This window comes from Leopardus geoffroyi, chromosome D2 (assembly GCF_018350155.1).
Source record: "Leopardus geoffroyi isolate Oge1 chromosome D2, O.geoffroyi_Oge1_pat1.0, whole genome shotgun sequence".
In the NCBI taxonomy this organism is placed as follows: Eukaryota; Metazoa; Chordata; class Mammalia; order Carnivora; family Felidae; genus Leopardus; species Leopardus geoffroyi.
Window position 1 is genome coordinate 31556433 of NC_059334.1, and position 19963 is coordinate 31576395.

The 19963-nt window shown below is 38.3% G+C and overlaps 1 protein-coding gene across 1 annotated transcript in view; it reads right to left on the bottom strand.

Annotated features, from left to right (window-relative positions):
- Positions 1-2172: 2172 nt before the first annotated feature.
- The window catches only part of PPA1 (inorganic pyrophosphatase 1), a 30109-nt gene continuing 12318 nt past the window's right edge, over positions 2173-19963 (bottom strand). The window contains exons 3-11 of the mRNA XM_045439490.1: positions 17466-17519; positions 16478-16597; positions 13521-13607; positions 12500-12626; positions 10470-10597; positions 10113-10198; positions 4424-4493; positions 3362-3404; positions 2173-2523 (exon numbers count right to left, since the gene is read on the bottom strand). Of these exons, the coding sequence (XP_045295446.1) occupies positions 2492-2523; positions 3362-3404; positions 4424-4493; positions 10113-10198; positions 10470-10597; positions 12500-12626; positions 13521-13607; positions 16478-16597; positions 17466-17519 (747 nt within the window). The 3' untranslated portion in view covers positions 2173-2491. The remainder of the gene's footprint in view (positions 2524-3361; positions 3405-4423; positions 4494-10112; positions 10199-10469; positions 10598-12499; positions 12627-13520; positions 13608-16477; positions 16598-17465; positions 17520-19963) is intronic.

The following is a 19963-nucleotide window of genomic DNA, read 5'->3' on the forward strand; positions in this document are numbered from 1 at the left end:
GAAATTCCCTTGAAATAGGTTAAAAAATAGAGAATCTCAACAAAGAAGTGTAAGTTATAAAAAAGAACTGAATAAAAACCATAGAACTAAAAATAGAGTTAACTTCATAGTTCCATTATAATGGCACACTTGCTCAGTGGTTCACTGTCAGAGTGGAGATGACGGAGGACAGGCTCCATGAACTTGGGGACAGAACAACACAGCTCACCCACTGTGAAAAAGAAAATAGGCTGGGAAAAGAGAGCTACGTGCCTGGGGACAGTAACCAAAGATCCAACCCTCGTATCATCAGACCGAAAGGAGAGGGGGGTTAGGCCTAAAAGGGTATTTGAAGAAATATGGCTGAAAAATTCCCACATCTGGTGAAAGACACAAACTTACAGACCCAAGCTGAGCAAACCCCAAACAGGATACAATGCAAACATAGCAGTAACTATCTTAAATATGAAATAGTGGAGCCACTCTGGAAAACAATTTGGCAGCTTATTATTAAACTAAATGTGCATCTATTGAGGTGCCTGAGTGGCTCAGTCGGTTGAGCATCTGACTCTTGATTTCAGGTCAGGATCTCACGGTTTGTGGGGTCAAGCCTGAGTCGGGCTTCCAGCTGACATCGAGGAGCCTGCTCGGGATTTTCTCTGTCTCCCTCTGCCCCCTCCTCCATGCTCTCTCAAAATAAATAAATAAACATTAAAAAAAAAATAAACATGCATCTATCATTTGACCTAGCAGTTACAATGCAAGGTGATACTGACACACAAATGTGTATGGGAATGTTCACGGCCGCTTTATTTGTAACAGCCAAAAACTGCAGTGAGCCTGGAAGTCCTTCAACAGGCAAAACAAAGTTTGGTATGCATACCACGGAATACCACTCAACAATAAAAAGGGATGAATAAAAAAGAATGAATTATCGAAAACATGCAACAACCTAGAAGAATCTCCAGGGAATTATGCTGAGTGAAAAAAGCCAAACTCGGGGCGCCTGGGTGGCTCGGTCGGTTAAGCGTCTGACTTCGGCTCAGGTCATGATCTCACGGTCCATGGGTTCGAGCCCCGTGTCAGGCTCTGTGCTGACAGCTCAGAGCCTGGAGCCTGTTTCGGATTCTGTGTCTCCCTCTCTCTGTGACCCTCCCCCGTTCATGCTCTGTCTCTCTCTGTCTCAAAAATAAATAAACATTAAAAAAAAAAAAAAAAAAAAAAAGCCGAACTCAAGGTTACCCACTATATGGTACCATTTATAGAACATTCTTGAAATGACAAAATTGTAGAACTAGAGGCACAAATTAGCAGTTGCTGATTTGGAGATTAAGGATGGGGGGTGGAAAGACCATGAAAGAGGAAAGCGTGGTTATAAAAGGGCGACAGGAGGTCGTGTTGCCAAAACTTGAGGATCTTGTAGGATACAGGAACCTTCCTAGGTGACTCAGTTGTACACAACAATACACACCACGAATGAGTATAGGTAAAACTGGAAAATTTGAATAAGATCAGTATTCTGTCTCAAAGCCATTGTCCTGATTGTGACATTATACTATCGCTTTGCAAAATCGTACCTTTGGAGGAAACGGGGAAAGGTAGAGAGAGAAATTCTCTGTATTATCTCTTACAACTAACTGGATGTGAATCTACATTGATCTCAATGAAAAATTTCAGTTTAAAAAATCCACTTAATACATGCCATTACACAAGTAACATCTTATTTACAAATGAGGGAACTGAAGTTGGGTGGTTGGTAACTGACCTAAGGTTACAGAGTTAAAGTCGATAGGCTAGGATTGAAAATTCAGGTCTGTACAGCTTCAAAACACATGACCTTAATCACAGAGCTACCTGGGCTAATAACTCAGAATATAATGTAAATAACTCAAGAGTCCAATTAGTTGATTAGAGAAATTAAAAAAGTATATCATTTCAAAAGCTGAGCAAGGTTTTGCTTTCTGCTAATATAAAAACTTCTGCTTTACAATGGGATGCTAGGAATTAGGTAAGAACATAGTATCGAGACTACTGTAAAGGCGTTGCATTCTCAGGTTCCTAAAAATCAAGCAAATTTTAGCCTCATAATTACAAAATTGAATTATAAGATCACTGATAGAAAACAAACGCCAAATGGCAACCCACGCCTCCTTGGTAACATCAAGTTTCAGATTAAAGTAAAAATATTATAAATGAAGTTTCAGCAAAATAATTTTATTTCCTAACACATGGTAAACATATACATCCAATATGTAGTTATCTTGCACGTTTATTCACAAATGACTTCCAAATTACAACTGCTTTGACAGTGAAACATGTACTAATAGTTATCTTAGCTGAGATATGAAAAATGCTTTTAGGTGGATAACATTCTGAATATTGGTCACAGCAGAATTTGCTTTAGTTAGATGAGCTCTATGAATTTAAAGCTTTGAAAAGCTACTACTTTTGCATCTAATACTCCAGATGAACAGGACGCAGCAACATCAGCCTGTATTCCACAGAATTTTCCTTAGTTTTTCTGGTGATGGAACCACTTATCCACTGTATTCGGAGAAAAGAAAACCAAATTAGAATCTCTATTAAGAATCAAAACATACCCGGGGCACCTGGGCGGCTCAGTCGGTTAAGCGTCCAACTTTGGCTCTGGTCATGATCTCAGTGCTCGTGGGTTCGAGCCCCACATCGGGCTCTGTGCTGACAGCTCAGAGCCTGGAGCCTGCTTCAGATTCTGTATCTCCCCCTCTCTCTGCCCCTCCCATGTTCGTGCTCTGTCTCTGTCCCTCAAATGAATAAATGTTCAAAAAAAATTTTTTTTCTTAAATAAATAAGAAGGATCAAAACATACCCAACATATATCCTACCATGGGTTGCCTTAAAAAAAAACTTAGACGTGACATTTCACAATGTGACATTACATGTGACATTTACAAGCAAAAACAGGTGACTAATCACAGTGTTTTCTTTTGGGCTTCTTTACTCTTGATACTAATCAATACACACGTAATTCTCACCAGAAGAACCTTATAGAGAATTCTAAATCTACAGGGGGAGAGAACTGTTTTCTGGGTGAAGCAGCCTGTGGCCAGATTGGGATCCAGAGCCCCACCTGCTCCAACATCTACAAGGCATCTACCCAGCACCCAGAGGAGAAGACTGGGTCGTGGTTGGGAAACTGCCATGATGGGGGCTGGGAGGGAAGAAGAGCCCGTGCAGCTATCTTTCTTCCCACAGACATTATGGGACTCTAGAAATGTCTCTTCTCCCCTTCCTTCTCTTTCTCCGTAGATGTGGTATGTAAGATGTATCTGTAGATACAGATATAATTTTCCCACACATACATACAATGTTTAGTGTAGTTTTACTAGAATGGAGATCTTACCATCTGTTGGTATTGTGCAGGCAGATTCACATGGTGGTGGTAACTAAAATAAAATATGAAAATGTATTAGTCTAATGCCGGAAAAAAAATAAGCTAAAAAAGTATACCAACACATATATTAAAAAGAATCTGAACAGAAGAGGACTTCCCCAATTTTTAAATCCTAAAAATAATTTATAATATATAGAAACAAGGCAATGTTTGCTCTCCTGCCAAGAAACAAATTCAGGCCTCTTAGCTTTTGAAGGCACACAGGAGAATAAACAAAAGGAAATGCATCTTGAGATAACTGATTTATGCATTTGCAATGATTTTATATATATATACATATATATATATACACACATACATAAAAAGTAGGCAGAGCGTTCTCATTGAAAAGTTATGATTGTTAGCCAATGGTTTTTCCCTTCTAATTTTTCCTATTCACCTCAACGTTGTCAGGATTCATATATAAAGACAAACCTAAATATACTGGCTTCGTTGTTAAATTATTCTTTTTCCTGGTACTATACCCCACTTACAAGGCTACTAGTAAGAAGTCAGACTTCATGTTTTCTGTTTGTTTTCCTTATTTAGTATAGTTAATAAGAATAATTTAGGATTATCTAGTTCAGTCTTTTGGTTAATCCAAATAATTGAAAATAACACAAAGTCAAAATTGTAAGATTATGAACCACTCCTGCACGGTGCCTGAAACTTGACCACTTTCTTAGTCCTTTCTATAAAAAGTCAAGTAAGTTCCCATTAATTCTTTTGTGAAAAATGGCCTGTGATAGGTACGCAGGCACTTGGGCTAGTCGGTATATTCTGGAATCATTTTGATTGTTACAAATTATATTGTTTTCTCATCCGCCCTGTTAGTGTTGACTAGCATCCTTCTTAGCTTCTTCCTTCAAAGGTCTACTTGTGTGCGCTCATCGTTTGCAATTTTAAGACCTCACATGGTAATATGCATGAGGAGAAACTCTGATATTTGTTGAAAGAAGTACTTTCCTTCCCCATTAGCATAGTTTTTTTTAGCCACCAGGAACGGTCTTTTTCAAGGAAAATTTTACATACAGCATCCACAATAGCTTTGGCAGCATCAGGATCACACTTGAAGGGGCTCTCAGGCACCGTAGTATTCATGCTGTGAAAGAAAACAAAAGTAGTCATGAGTCATAGTAACGAAACCTGTCTATTAAGAGTTAAAAAACAACAGGTTGAGATGGGAAGCCAGATGAGATTCAAGTTTGGTTTCCCTGAATCAAGTTTACTCAAGTTGTAGGATAGAAAATCAATATATACAGAAATCTGTTACATTTTCTATTCACTAATAACAGACCATCGAAAGAGAAATTAAGAAAATAGTAACATTTGGGGCACCAGGGTGGCTCAGTAGGTTAAGATTCCGACTTCAGCTCAGGTCATGATCTCACGGTTCATGGGTTCAAGCCCCGTGCTGGGCTCTGTGCTGACAGCTTAGAGCCTGGAGCCTGCTTCAGATTCTGTATCTCCCTCTCTCTCAAGAATAAATATTACCAAAACAATTTTTTAGAAAAGAAAGAAAATAATAATATTTACAGTTGCATCAAAAAGAATAAAATACCCAGGAATAAATTTTTTTTAAGTAATCTCTGTGTATGCTCTAAGTAATCTCTATGTGGGGCTTGAACTCATGACCCCGAGATCAAGAGATGCATGCTTCACCAACTGAGCTAGCTGGGCACCCCAATTTAACCAAGGAGGTGGGAGATCTGTACACTGAAAACTGTAAGACATTAATAAAAAGAAATTGAGGAAGACACAAATAAATGGAAAGATACTCCATGCTCGTGGACTGGAAGAATATGGTCAAAATGTTCATACTATCAAAAGCAATCTACAGATTCAATGCAATCCCTATCAAAATTCAATGGCATTTTTCAAACAGGACAAACAATCCTAAAATTTGTGTGGAGCCACAAAAGACCCTGAGTAGCCCAAAACAATTTTGAGAAATAAGAGCAAAGCTGGAGGCATCACACTCCCTGATTACACACTACCTTACAAAGTTACGTTAACCAGAACAGTATGATACTAGCATAAAAACAGACACAGGGATCAATGGAACAGAATAGACAGCCAGGAATAAAACCCATTCATATAAAGTCAGTTAGTTTACCGTAAAGGAGCCAAGATATACAATGAGAAAAGGACAGTCTGTTCAATGAATGGTGTTGGAAAAACTGGACAAGCACAAGCAAAGAATGAAACTGGACCACTATCTTACATTATACACAAATATTAACCCAAAAGAGGTTAAAGACTTGAATGTAAGACCTGAAGCCATTAAACTCCTACAGGAAAACACAGGCAGTGAGCTCCCTGACATCACTTTTGGGGATCAATTTTTGGATTTATCCAAAAAGCACAGGCAAACAAAAGCAAAAAATAAATAAGTGGGACAACATCAAACTAGAAAGCTTCTACACAGCAAAGGGAACCATCAACAAAATGAAAAGGCAACCTACTAAATGGAAGAAAATATTTGCAAATCATGTATCTGATAGGGGGTTAAGATCCAAAATACATATATAAAGAACTCATACAGCTTGACAGCAAACAATCAATCTGATTAAAAAATGGGTAAGAGCATCAGACAGAAAGTTTTTCAAAGACACACAATACAGTTGGTCAACAGGTACATAAAAACATGCTCAATAACACTCACCATCAGGGAAATGCAAATCAAAACCACTGTGAATCACACCCATTAGAATGGCTATTATCAATAAGCCATATCAACAAGGTAAGAAATAATAAGTGTTAGTAGGATGTAGAAGAAAAATGAAGCCCTTGTGCACTGCTGGTGGAAATGCAAATTGATGCAGTCACTATGGAAAACAGTATGAAGTGTCCTCAAAAAATTAAAAATAGAATTACCACTTGATCCAGCAATTTGACTTCTGTGTATTTATCTGAAGAATACAAAAACACTAAATGGGAAACGTGTAGTACCCTCATGTTCACTGCAGCTTGATTTACAACCAAGACATGGAAAAAACCTAAAGGTCCGCCAATGAATGAATGGATAAAGAAAATGTAGTGTGTACACACACACACACACACACACACACACACACACACACTCTCTCTCTCTCTCTCTCTCTCTCTCTCTCTCAGGAATATTATTCAGCCATAAAAAAGAATGAGACCTTGCCATTTGTGACAACATTATGCTAACTGAAATAAGTCACACAGGAAAAGGTAAACACCATGTAATCTCACTTATATGTGGGATCTAAAAACACAAAAAACAAAACCACGCTCATGGATATAGAGAACATACTGGGGGTTAACCGAGGCAGAAGGGAGGGTGGGTGAAATGGGTAAAGGGGGTCAAAGGTACCAATTATCAGTTATGAATAAGCCATGGCTCGAACTCACTTGTGTGCTCTCTCTCTAAATAAATAAACTTAAAAAAAAATGGTATATCTAGGAGATGGGATATTTTACAGAGATGGAATATTACATATTATAAAAACATTTTTTAATGACATGGGGAGATACTTATAGTGTTAAATATTTCAAAAATCAGGGGCGCTTGGGTGGCTCAGTTGGTTAAGCATCTGACCAGCTCAGGTCATGATCTCATGGTTTGTGGGTTCGAGCCCCGCAACGGGCTCTATCCTGACAGTTCAGAGCCTGGAGCCTGCTTCAGATTCTGTGTCTCCCTCCCGCTCATGCTCTGTCTCTCTCTCTCTCAAAAATAAACAAACATTTAAAAAAATTAAAAAAAAAAACAAAAACCATAAACTATAGATACAATATAATCTTAACTACTATTATTATTTCAATTTATTTTGAGAGAGAAAGAGAGCACACACATGCATGGGGAAGGGGCAGAGAGAGAGGGAGAGAAAGAATCCCAAGCAGGCTCTGTGCTCAGTGCAAAAAAAGCCCAATGTGGAGCTCAACCTCATGAATTGTGAGATCAGGACCTGAGCTGAAATCAAGAGTCAGACACTTAACCAACCGAGCCACCTAGGTGCCCCCCAAATTTAAATATAAATAGATGCTGTTGTGAGCGTGGAGTATGTGTTTATCTTGCATAAATGGGATCATATTAAGTACACTACTAGGAACTTTGCTTTTCTCCTTAATATGTTTTGGATATCATTCCATATCAACATATAAAGATATTCTTTTAACGTGCCATATACTGTCCTATCATATAGATGTACTTAACCATTACATTTTTCCTTTTTGCTATTATAAAGGGCACTATAATGAACATCCTTATACATGTATCTTGGTGAACTACAGATATATTCCTAGCAGTAGTGGTATAAAGAAATACATGCAATTTTAACTTCTGGACTAGATATTGTCAAATTCCCCTTCACCAAGCCTATACCCATTTATACACTCAACAACCATGTATGTATGTTCTTGGTAACCCTGGCTATCATCTAATTTTTTTTAATTTTTGCAAATCTAATGGGGGATATCATTATCTTGCTGAACTGCATTTTATAAATCATGAGTGAGTCTGTACACCTTCCTATATGTAAACTTCCTTTTTCTATCTTTTCTCTCCATCTATTGAGTTTTCTTTTTCTTATCAACTCGAATAAGCTATTTACAAATTATTTTGCCCCTTGTTGTGTTTTTTTACAAAAAAACTGGGAAAAATGGTCTCCTGATACATAAAAATATCACAAGTAAACCTTTCTTTTATGGATTTTGAGTCTGTGTTCTATTTAGAAAGGGCTTCTCTACTATAAGCTAATTAATAGATTAACCTATACTTATTCTATAATTTTTTTGCATCAAAATTTATGTTTCTGGAGTTAAATACTAATGTAAGACGAGGGCCGACAGGCTGCACCCAATTAAATAAGGGTGCATTAATTAAATAAGGAAAACATGCTGAGCTGCTTCCCTGGGGAGCTCATGAAGCACCTACCTGGTCACAGCACCTTTTAAACACAAATCGAAACAGCCAGAACATGGTGATGGTTGCCAGTGTGCATCTGCCATAAGGAGAATAAGGAGGAAGGTCGGGATCTAGCCTGTTTTCTTCCTCAACAGCCAGTTGGTCCAACACCATTCATCCGTAATACTTTACTATAAACTAAATTCCCATATGGCGTTGGGTCTACCAAACTCTAACAGGACTGAGTAATTTGACTTTCTTCTTCAATATCAAACTTTGGGTAAAACAGTATCACTCAACATTATGAAAATAATTAACACTCCTCCCCCCACCCCCAACACTACCCTCATTTTTTTTTTTTTTTTTTTTTTCAGAATTTTCCTGGCTATTTTCACATGCAAATTTTTCCTAATGAAATTGAATGTCATTTAGGAACATAGTTTACTTTTCTTTTTATCATATTTTATATTTCTCAGTAGTCTTAAACTGCTCTTCTTCTGGGTCTTGCACTGTCTTGTTTATACCTTGGTGTTTTGTTTTTCTAAGTTTATTTATTTTGAGAGAGAACGCATGTGTACAAGCAGGGGAGGGGCAGAGAGACAGAGAGAGAATCCCAGTGCCCACCACAGGGCTCAATCTCACAAACCGTGAGATCATGAACAGAGCTGAAATCAAGAGTCAGACACTTAACCAATCGAGCCACCCAGGTGCCCCTGAGTATCATGTACATTTTAGATACAAATCTGTTTCTTTTCTTTTTTTAAAATGTTTATTTATATTTGAGAGAGAGAGAGAGAGAGAGAAAGAGAGCGAGCAAGCAGCGTAGGGGTGGAGAGAGACTGAGACAGAATCTGAAGCAGGCTCCAGGCTCTGAGCTATCAGCACAGGGCCTGATGTGGGGCTTGAACTCACAAACGGTGAGATCGTGAGCTGGGTCAAAGTTGGAGGCTTAACCAACTAGGACACCGGGTGTCCTGGTGTTTTTTTTTTTTTCTTTTTAAATACTATTCCATATGAGACCTTTTCCTCCATTATAGTTTCTGTAATCACTTGTATAGAATGCTATCAATATACATACACACTCATTTTGTAATAGGGCACCTTTTTGAATTATTTCCTGGGGTTTTCTAGGTGCAAAATCATATCATCTATGACAATTTGATCCTCCATTTCCAACACTGCTGCATCAAAATACATCATTTCTCTTATATACTTCATTGACTACTATTTCAAGAACGACATTAGTTAAGTGGTGATAGTGGGCATTCTCTTGTAAATCTCTAAAAACCCAAAAGGAAGCATCTGATCCTGGACATGGGTTGGGGGCCAGACAGTCTTGGATGTGAGTTCTAACCATGAAACACTTATTGAGGGATGACTTTGGTTAAGTTTAATTTCCCTGCATCTCTGCTACGTGTTTGGCAAATATTAACTGCTCAATAAGTATTAGCTATTATTAGCAGTAGTAAATTCTGTGTGCATGGTAGATCCTGGTTTAGCTGCAACACATCTTACATATTTAGATCAGAGCAAAACTCTTGCACTCAACCTTATTTCACTCACTACATTCTGAGCACTCTGCTTGTAAGCCTTTCTAGTTACCCTCACAAAGCTCTGATCCCACGGTCCCTTTTATAGTTTTAGTTTGTACTTGTTCAGAGAGTATCTCATGAGTACTTTTCAGTGGCTTATATATCTACCTTCCCACTTACTTTAGCACTGACTCACAAAACCAGCCATCCCTTTTCGAAGGAATGTAATAATACAGTGTGTTTATGGTCGTTAAAACCTTTGGAGCAAGCTGGTCTGCCTTCTGTGGTAAACACACAGAGAAGAGTTCCTGCTTACCAACTGATCCCCTTTCCATCGATCTTCTTCGTCACTAATGCTCTCCAGTGGTCATGAGTGCTTTTAATGATATCAGTTGCAAAATCCTGTAATTTGAAGATACGCATTACAAAGACAGATAAGTGTCTTTTCCTTATTATCAACATTTTGCCAAAGCCTGAGAACTTTGTCTTTTCTAAATTCGTTTCCTTGTGTCAGAAATGGAAGAGAACATTTAAATGAATCGATATCAAGGCTGTCTTACCTATATCTTTAAACATTTGTTTTATGGTCATATAGTCTTTAAATGGTAACGATATAGTTAAGTTGGTCTCGATACAAACAGGCCGAAAGCTACACTTCTATATGACACACTACCTTATCTTTAAATTCTGCATTGAAAGCAAATTGGTTCTCCGGTTTTCCATCAGGAACCTTGTACCTTCTAAACCAGTCCACAGTAGCTTCCAGGTACCCAGGTTTCAGCCGCTTGACATCGTTAATATCTAAGAAGAGGACAAGCAGATTGCAAGATGAATATGTAATTGTTCATGCAATACAAATATCAAGTATGTACTTTGAGAGAGCGATAGGATGGATTATCAAAAAAGTTCACGATAACATTAGAGTGAACCACCTTGCTGAAAAGAGAACACACAGACATTAAAAGGAAATCATCTAGTGTCTTAGAATAGCTCTGATGTTAAGTACTAAGAAAACAACCAATACAATAGTAACTTCTATCAGACAGAGAGTTTTCTGCCAGGAACTGGAAACAAAAGACCAAATATGTTTTTATTATACCACAGTGAGGAAAACTGTCAGAGCTGATTAACTCTCTGACTGCGAACCAGACCTTGAAAGGTATGCTGGATCCGGACCGGAGAATCCTGAACACCAGATCCAGAAAAGAAAAGGTCGGCAAAAAAGAATCCAGTCAACTTTTGTTCCTCATCCTGCAAAGCTGCATACAGAGACACAGGAGTGGTCTCCAGAGCTACCAGAACTGCCTCCTGATGCCACATCAAGAGCCTACCAAAGACAGCACCAATTCTGTGCTGTTCCCTCTTGGGTTTGGCTTTCCTAACCAGCCCGGCAGTCCTGGTGTTGTAGCAAGCATGGAACCCCAGGCTTACTTTCGCGGGTTCCCACAAAATAGCGGGGCGATCTGGCTATCGGGGCTCCACAACGACCAAGAAGATCAGTGTGTCTGAACTGACTGCTTTAGTGGTAAGTAGTCCTCTTCCATGGCTCTGTGTGTATCTCTCCCAGAGGTGTGGCTAGTCAAGAATTCTCTCCATCTAGCAATGCCAATGAACTCTTCAGATTATAACAGATGACAGACAGACACTATCTTAGGCTGACTTGGAGGGAAAGCTGCATACTATTTGCAGCATGGGGCCAACCGCCCAGAGAAAGTTTTCAGTACTCCAATAGCCTCTACTGCAGGGCAAAAGGCCACATACATGTTTTAGGATTCCACGTACAAGAAATATCCAGAATCGGGAAATCTATGGTGACAGCAGATTAGGGATTGCCAGGGCCTGGGAAGAGCAGGGGATAGGGAGTGACTGCTTAGACATAGAGTTTTCATCTGGAGTGATGAAATGTCCTGGAACTAGACTGTGGTGATGTCGTGTGACTTTGTGAATGTATTAAATGCCACCAAATTGTACACTTTAAAATTGTTAAAATGGTAATTTTGTGTTAAGTGAATTTTACCACCAAAAAAAAAAGGGGGGGTGGGTAATGAAGTACTGATACATGTTACACTGCAGATGAGCCCTGAAAACATTATGCTACGTCAAAGAAGCTAGACAGACACATTAACATACAATCCCATTTGTGTGAAATGTTCAGAACAGGCCAGTCCATTAAGACAAACAATACATTAGTGATTGCCAGGGACTGGGGGAAATGGGAACAGGGAGTGGCTGCTAATGGATACAGAACTTACTGTTAGAGTAGGGAACACGTTCTGGAATTAGACAATGGAGACAGTTGCACAACAGAGTGAATATATTAAAAATCGTAGAATTGTACACTTTAAAATGAATTTTATAGCATGCAGATCATATCTCACTCAAAAAAAATTTTTAATAAATAAATAAAGCAAGAGAATGCTAGTATGTATGGAAGGAAAAGAGAAAAGAGTAAACACAAACTACCAGATTTTTCCTTTCCTGGAATGAAGGAGAAAATTTACTCAATTACTAAGTTAATTACTAAGAAGTTCACTGTGCAGAATAACAGTGCTTTGTCAAATGTTTTGCTTCTCCATTCTTTAACAGTTTGAAGGCGTGGGCTTATTCCTTAGTGCTTACTGAAGGTAATTCTGTCTCTATAGGTTAAATTTGGTGGGGAGTAAGATTTAGATGTAAAGACTTTAGATCTTCAGATTTCCTTACCATTGTAATTGGCTGCATCAGGATCATCCACATTAATGGCAATGACTTTCCAGTCGGTTTCCCCTTCATCGATCATAGCCAGTATGCCCAGAACTTTCACACTAATTATTTCACCTCTTGCACATACCTAAGAGTCAATAACCACAGTTAGGACAATACCACAGAATGAAACTTTGGAAGAAAAGTTTTACTTGGTAGATAACAGGAAATAAGGAAGATGCCAAGTTTCTGCAAACTTACCATAAAATGGTTTCTTTAGGCAATTTTTAAAAAGCTAAACAAGCAGATCCCTGTCTTATCAAAACTGAAAATAAGTACCCTTGGAGGCCCTAAGAAAATCAGTAACGTAGTTGAGGATAATTCATATTTTTTGAGGTGTCATTGATTGGGCCAAAAAATAAATCCTCCATAATATGTTTCAAACACATATTTAAATGTGCTTTCTTTACTCTTTATTTTATTCAAACAACTGAATTAGGCAAGTCAAACAATATGATTTAACTTAATGAGTTAAAAAACTGAATGCCAACTTTCTTTTCGGTTGTTAACTATTTCCCTCAGCCTGAGCAGTATCGTAAGGAAATGATAACTACAGTCGTGATGTTAGAGTTGCCCTACTTGATAAAGAAATTCTGACCATAGATCTCCAGCTCCTGAGGTTAGTTGACATGGGTCGGTTCACTGACCGTTCCGAGTAAGTCGGCAAGGTTTGCCTTGTATCGAGATGAAATCTGCCTCCTGGTACTCTACCTGTTGACTAGTCATCTGCCTGCCAAAGCAATGCAGAACACAACTGCTTCTTCTGCATGCGTGTATACATACATTTTTTTAGACTAAGTTTAAATGCACACATTATAGTATACAAATGCTTAGCAGAACTAGAAGTTTTAACTTATCAAAGAGACATCATTATTTCACTAATATGCATATATTATATTCACAATATTTTTTAAAGTATGAACTTTGTATACTTCATTACTATCATCTTGACACTACAGAAAAACATTTCAGATTCCATTACCTTGCTTCCAATTTCACACACATCGATTGGGTCATTGTCACCACAACAGCCAGTGTGTTTGTCATTGTGTCCTGGGTCTTCCCAAGTCTAAAAATTAAATTAATTAATTAATTAAAAATTAAAAAAAAATTAAGTCTGAGAGTATATCATTTCTATACAAGCTACTGACAAAGTGGATCATGTTTGCATTAAAAGATAACAGCCCAGGGGCGCCTGGGTGGCTCAGTCGGTTAAGCGTCCGACTTCAGCCCGGGTCATGATCTCGTGGTCTGTGAGTTCGAGCCCTGCGTCGGGCTCTGTGCTGATGGCTCAGAGCCTGGAGCCTGCTTCTGATTCTGTGTCTCCCTCTCTTTCTGCCCCTCCCCTACTCATGCTCTGTCTCAGAAATAAATAAACATTAAAAAAAAAAAATTAAAAAAAAAGATAACAGCCCATGAGTTTTTCTACAAAAATATGAATCTTCAGCTATTTTTTCTCTCATTTCTAAGAAATTTTTGATTTACATCTAAGAATCTTCACTACACACAGTAATTTTAATTAAATGCTAGGACCCTATTATGCTAAATATGCTATATACACTCAACTAAATATTCTATGCTAAATACGCTAAACTGAATTTAAGATTTCTTATTTTTGTTTTTTGTTTTTTTAAGTTTAAGTGTTTTTTAAATTTATTTTGAGAGAGATATAGAGAGCAAGTGGGGGAGGGGCAGAGAGAGGGGGAGAATCCCAAGTCAGGCTCCAGGCTGTCAGTGCAGAGCCCGATGCAGGGCTCGAACTCACAAACCTCAAGAGTCGGACACTTAACCGACTGAGCCACCCAGGCACCCCTAAATTCAAGCTTTAAAACAGATGATACTTTTTTTAAAAGTTTATTTATTTATTTTATTTTTAGTGATCTCTACACTGAATGTGGGGCTTGAACTTACAACCCCAAGATCAACAGTCGCATGCTCTACTAACTGAGCCAGCCAGGTGCCTCAACAATAATCCTATTTAAAACAAACAAAACCCAACCACCTAATAGTTGAGACAACATGCAACACAAATACAGACCCAAATATTTACTTAAAAAATACATTAAAAGAAAAGTGCTTTGATGAACTTTTTGTGCTCACTATCTTTTATGAACTAGATGTTCTTTAAAATAAATTTCCAAAACAGAGGTAGGTAGACAGTAATGCTAAAAGGGAAATGAGATGTTCTGATGGTAAGTGTCATCACCGACCAGGAGCCAAGACTGAAAAGCTTAATCAGGATCTTCTGGAGCTTTCAATTGCTAGCTTTATTTCCTGAATCTCTGCAGAGATCTTACAGATGGCTTGTGCTTGCTTGGATGTTTAAAATGTACTTATTGTTCTAGTTATTTTCTCCCTCAATCTAGAACATATTTCTTGGCTATTCAGCTGGAATAAAGGCAAAAAGATAAAAGTGAAGGGGGATAAACAAAGACCAGATCCAACAAAGCCAAATCCAACCTCCAGAAGAGTAAGTATTTCAGCAGTGTTTTCCCAGAGGGACAATATTTTTTTTTTTTTAATTTTTTTTTTTTCAACGTTTATTTATTTTTGGGACAGAGAGAGACAGAGCATGAACGGGGGAGGGGCAGAGAGAGAGGGAGACACAGAATCGGAAACAGGCTCCAGGCTCTGAGCCATCAGCCCAGAGCCCGACGCGGGGCTCGAACTCACGGACCGCGAGATCGTGACCTGGCTGAAGTCGGACGCTTAACCGACTGCACCACCCAAGTGCCCCAAGAGGGACAATATTTTGAGGCTAACTACTAAATGAACTGGAATACAAGGTGAAGTGCTATAATTAAGGCAGACAAATGACTTTGTGATTACCAGCTGAGTTTGATCTATGTTTTGGTAACTTACAGATTGTTTCACAGTAGACTCGACTTAATAGACTTAATGGTTAATAAAAACAAACCATTTATCAACAGGAAAAAGTAAATTGAGTATTTCATGTAAAAATCCTAAGTACCACAGGCATTAGCCTAGCCAAACTGGAATTAAATATCCATCATTTACTCATAATAGACATGATTCTAGTGATTCTTCATTTAAATATTAAATAAGAGCCTACTATACACACTGGCATTGTGCTGGGATAAATTGGTATATAACACAGACATCCTCCCTCCTCAAAGGTGTCTGTTTAGGAAAACAGAACCCCATTATTACTTTACCACAAAAAGACTGGCATTAAGAAGAAGAAATCAGGACTCTCAACATGAAAGCTTACCTGTGCCAGGCTCCTCACAATAGCCATATGAGCTAAGTGCTCATAATCTCAGAGAGATTGGCCTCAGGGAGGAGGAAAGAGAGGCAAGTTAGGTGAGCCAGCAAGTGGCGGACTTGGGATGTGGTGCCAAAAATCCATGCTTTCAACCACTAGCCTACACGGTCCCTCTTTGCCACTCATTCCGTAAAGAAACAAAGCATATGGTTTACAACCAGTCCATATAGAAAGATAAATATTTCAGAAAAGAACTTTCAAATGTGAATTTAAATATCATAAAACATTTATCTTCAGTTTATTTTGAAAATAACTTTATTCAAGGAAGTATTAAAATAATTACTCTTGGGGCGCCTGGGTGGCTCAGTCGGTTGGGCGTCCGACTTCAGCTCAGGTCATGATCTCACACTCCGTGAGTTCGAGCCCCACGTTGGGCTCTGTGCTGACAGCTCTGAGCCTGGGGCCTGCTTCGGATTCTGTGTCCCCCTTTCTCTCTGCCCCTCCCCTGCTCATGCTCTGTCTCTCTCTGTCTCAAAAATAAATAAAAACATTTAAAAAAATTTTTTTAATTAAAAATAATAATTACTCTTATGTTGGTAAAATCTACTATGGCATAAACTTTCTGCAGGTGTTTAAATCTTTTCCACTAACAGCTATAGGTTAATTTTTTGTAAGCTAAAAAGTACATTTTTAGCCACTGCACAGATACATACCTGAGGGATAGCACCGTAATTCCAGATATATCCTTTATAAGGGAACAGATTTGCAACGTAACGGAGTTTTCCTTTTTTCACATCTTGTTTAATTGGGTTTAAAGGGTCCTTTGTAGCTATCTGAAATAAAAAATTTCAAATTATTGTATATTTGGATATAAAATACTATTCAAATAACAATTTGAGGAAATGAATTATGGAATGCATATCCTGTAATTCCACTTTAATGAAGTATTTTGCCTCTAACATTTTTATGATTTGATATAAAAGTTTTTCCATAATCAGCCTTAAATTGGAAAACTTACTTGAGGTACACAGGAACTATCAAGAAGGGAAAAAAACCCTAAAAAAAAACCCCAAAATTCACTTATTCAAGAAAGCAAAAACTAAAATTACCTGGAATAAAATCCTAACATTTGAGAAATGTTTTAAGATTTGTATTAAAAGGGCAAAATAAATATTATCCAACTTAGGCTTTCCTGAAAACATTTTAAATTATTCAAATATTTGAGTGTATATTACATGCAAAATATGGCTACTGTCAAAAAGCTTAATTAGGTGATATAAGAAATGTAACAAATATCCACAACAAAAAGCCGAATCTATTAGGAGTCATCAGAAAGAAATTAACGCAACAGAAATTCCAATACAATCACAGGTGGCTGGGGTAACTAAAGAAAGCCCGGTGACTCCATGGAGGAGTCTGGAGGAGTCGTTGATGGACTTAAAGGGGATAACACAGGAGAAACAGGTAATTCTAGGCTTTCAGAAGCCAGAAGCAAAGGTGTGGGGAGGACAGTCTGCCACTTCAGAGCCCAGGGGGAAGACTGGCAGGCAGTGGGCGATGCAACCTAACCGGAGAAGAGATTGGGACCAGCAAGAAGAAAACCTTAGGCTTCAGCGGTTGAACCCTCAAGCAATGCAAATCAGTGTGCTTAGATCAAAATTAATATCCTAAGTCTGATCATCAGTGTAAGGAGAAACATACCTCCATTTTTGCATTCGACCAGCGCGGTACTTCAACTACCATGTGGAACACGTCCTGAAAAACACATAGAAGGTGAAATGGTCACAGGAGCTAATTTGTTCTCTCACCCCAGTGAGCGTTTCACTGGTTCGGCCAAAGTTAAACTGTTCGTTGTATTGGATCTTTGAAGTCAATAGGCTTTCAACACAAGTCAGCCAAAAAATCAGACCCGGGGCACCTCAGGGGCCTAGTCAGTTAAACATCCGACTCTTGATTTCGGACTCTTGATTTTGGATGATTTTGGCTCAGGTCATGATCTCATGGTTTGTGATATTGAAGGCGCTTTCTCTCAAAATAAATACATAAACTTAAAAAAAAAAATCAGACCAAATATGCAAAGTAACTGTAGAATTAAGGTGGTGGGTGTTTTCTTGTCCAATCTGTAATTCTTTCAAATTTTTGTGTGTTTAAGTAAACATAATAAATTTTTCATAATAAAATGTCAGGGGTGGGGTGGGTGGGAAGAATGTTACTATAAAGAAAGGAAATAGTTTTTAAACATAACAGAACTTCTATCTCCGAGGAAGACCATCTTCAAAGAGATCATCTCCAAAGCCCATTCGCTTCCTCCAGTGACACTGCAATTGCTCAAGATGTTTTCAGAACTCCTCTTTCAGTGGCAGTTTGGAAGACAAACCCTAAGTCAGTTTACTTACATTGTCATATGTTAGTTTGACAGAGGAGGGGCAGATAGAGAGGGAGACACAGAATCTGAAACAGGCTCCAGGCTCTGAGCTGTCAGCACAGAACCTGATGCCGGGCTCGAACCCACAAACTGTGAGATCATGACCTGAGCCGAAGTTGGACGCTTAACCGACTGAGCCACCCAGGCGCCCCAATAAATAAAACTTTAAATGGTCAGGTTTTCAGTTTATAGCCTTGCAAAAGGTATACATGAGGCCAAATTTGCAATTATTCTTTTATAAAAGGTGTATTTTTTAAAGCGGATTTGAAATGAAAGTCACTTATGGGGTACCTGGGTGGCTCAGTCGGTTGACCATCCAACTCTTGATTTTGACTCAGGTCATAATCCCAGGGTCATGGGTTCGAGCCCCATGTCAGGCTCTGCACTGAGTATGGAGCCTGTTTAAGATTCTCTCTCTCTTCCTCTGCCCCTCTCCCCATCCCATGCTCACTCTCTCTCTCTCAAAAAAAAAAAAACAAAAAAACATTTTTTTAAATGTAAGTCACTTAGTTACACACTTTTTAGAATTATTTTTCTGCTACTTTGCACCAAAAAACAAAAACAAAAAACAGAGACTGATAAGCTACAAAAGGATAAGTCAAAGGTTTTGAGCCAATGATTACTGTGCTGTTACTTTTCACCGAGCAGAAAAGCTAGAGCTTACAGTCTCAAACTTCTGCCCTTTATTTAAGTTCTTGGTCAAACTGAGGGAGACAAGAAGATTTCATGAGTTTCTGCTTCAAGCCTCTTAACACCTACTTGATATAACATAAAACCCACAAAAAACAGAGATCTTAAAATCCAGGACTGAGTAAGTGTTCTATCCATGTTAAGTGATAATTGTGTGGTTTAGAAAAAGTAACACATTGTTCATGAGAAGACCCAATCTTGGATTCAATTCCAAGATTTAATCAAAGAAATGTGATTTCTTTTCAAGAACTGCATCTATCTCGTACCACACCTCAGGTATTAAAATGAAAGATCTATGGGTCTACGAGCAAGTCTGGACTAAGTTTTCAGCAGCAATACCCTAACTGTTCACAAGATGGAGCTGTTACCACATGAAAGAGTAACTGAGAAGTGAAAACAATCAGTAAATTAAAAAAAAAAAAAAAAAAAAGGCATTACCAAATGAATACATTACCTCAAGAAAAAGGTAGCAAATAGGGCCAAAATGTACAAATTTGAAATTTGGTAACTATATTGAACATTTTAATGGAATAAGTGATAAATGCATATAGATCCTCAAAAACCACTACCTAATATTACAAACCTACGTAACTATAATGGAAAGCAAGCAAAGAAAGAACATTAAAGGAAAGAAAACATCTTTCTGAAAACGGTTAAGACAACTCCACTGCACAGAGGAATCCCAAAAGCCTGAAGGTTTGGTGCTTTTTATTTTTTTATTCTTTAATTTTTTTTTTTTTTTTTGTTTAATGTTTATTTTTGAGACAGAGAGAGACAGAGTATGAACAGGGAAGGGGCAGAGAGAGAGGGAGACACAGAATTTGAAGCAGGTTCCAAGCTCTGAGCTGTCAGTACAGAGCCCGACATGGGCCTCGAACCCATGAACTGTGAGATCATGACCTGAGCTGAAGTTGGAAGCTCAACTGACTGAGCCACCCAGGTGCCCCAGTTTGGTGCTTTTTAGGAATTAGCTAGGCCAAAAAACAGCAGGGAGTATCCTGCAAAAAGCCTCAGAGCCAAATCATTCATGTTCTCTCAATAATTAATTCATTAATTACTGAGTGCCACTGTTGGGTGTTACTTT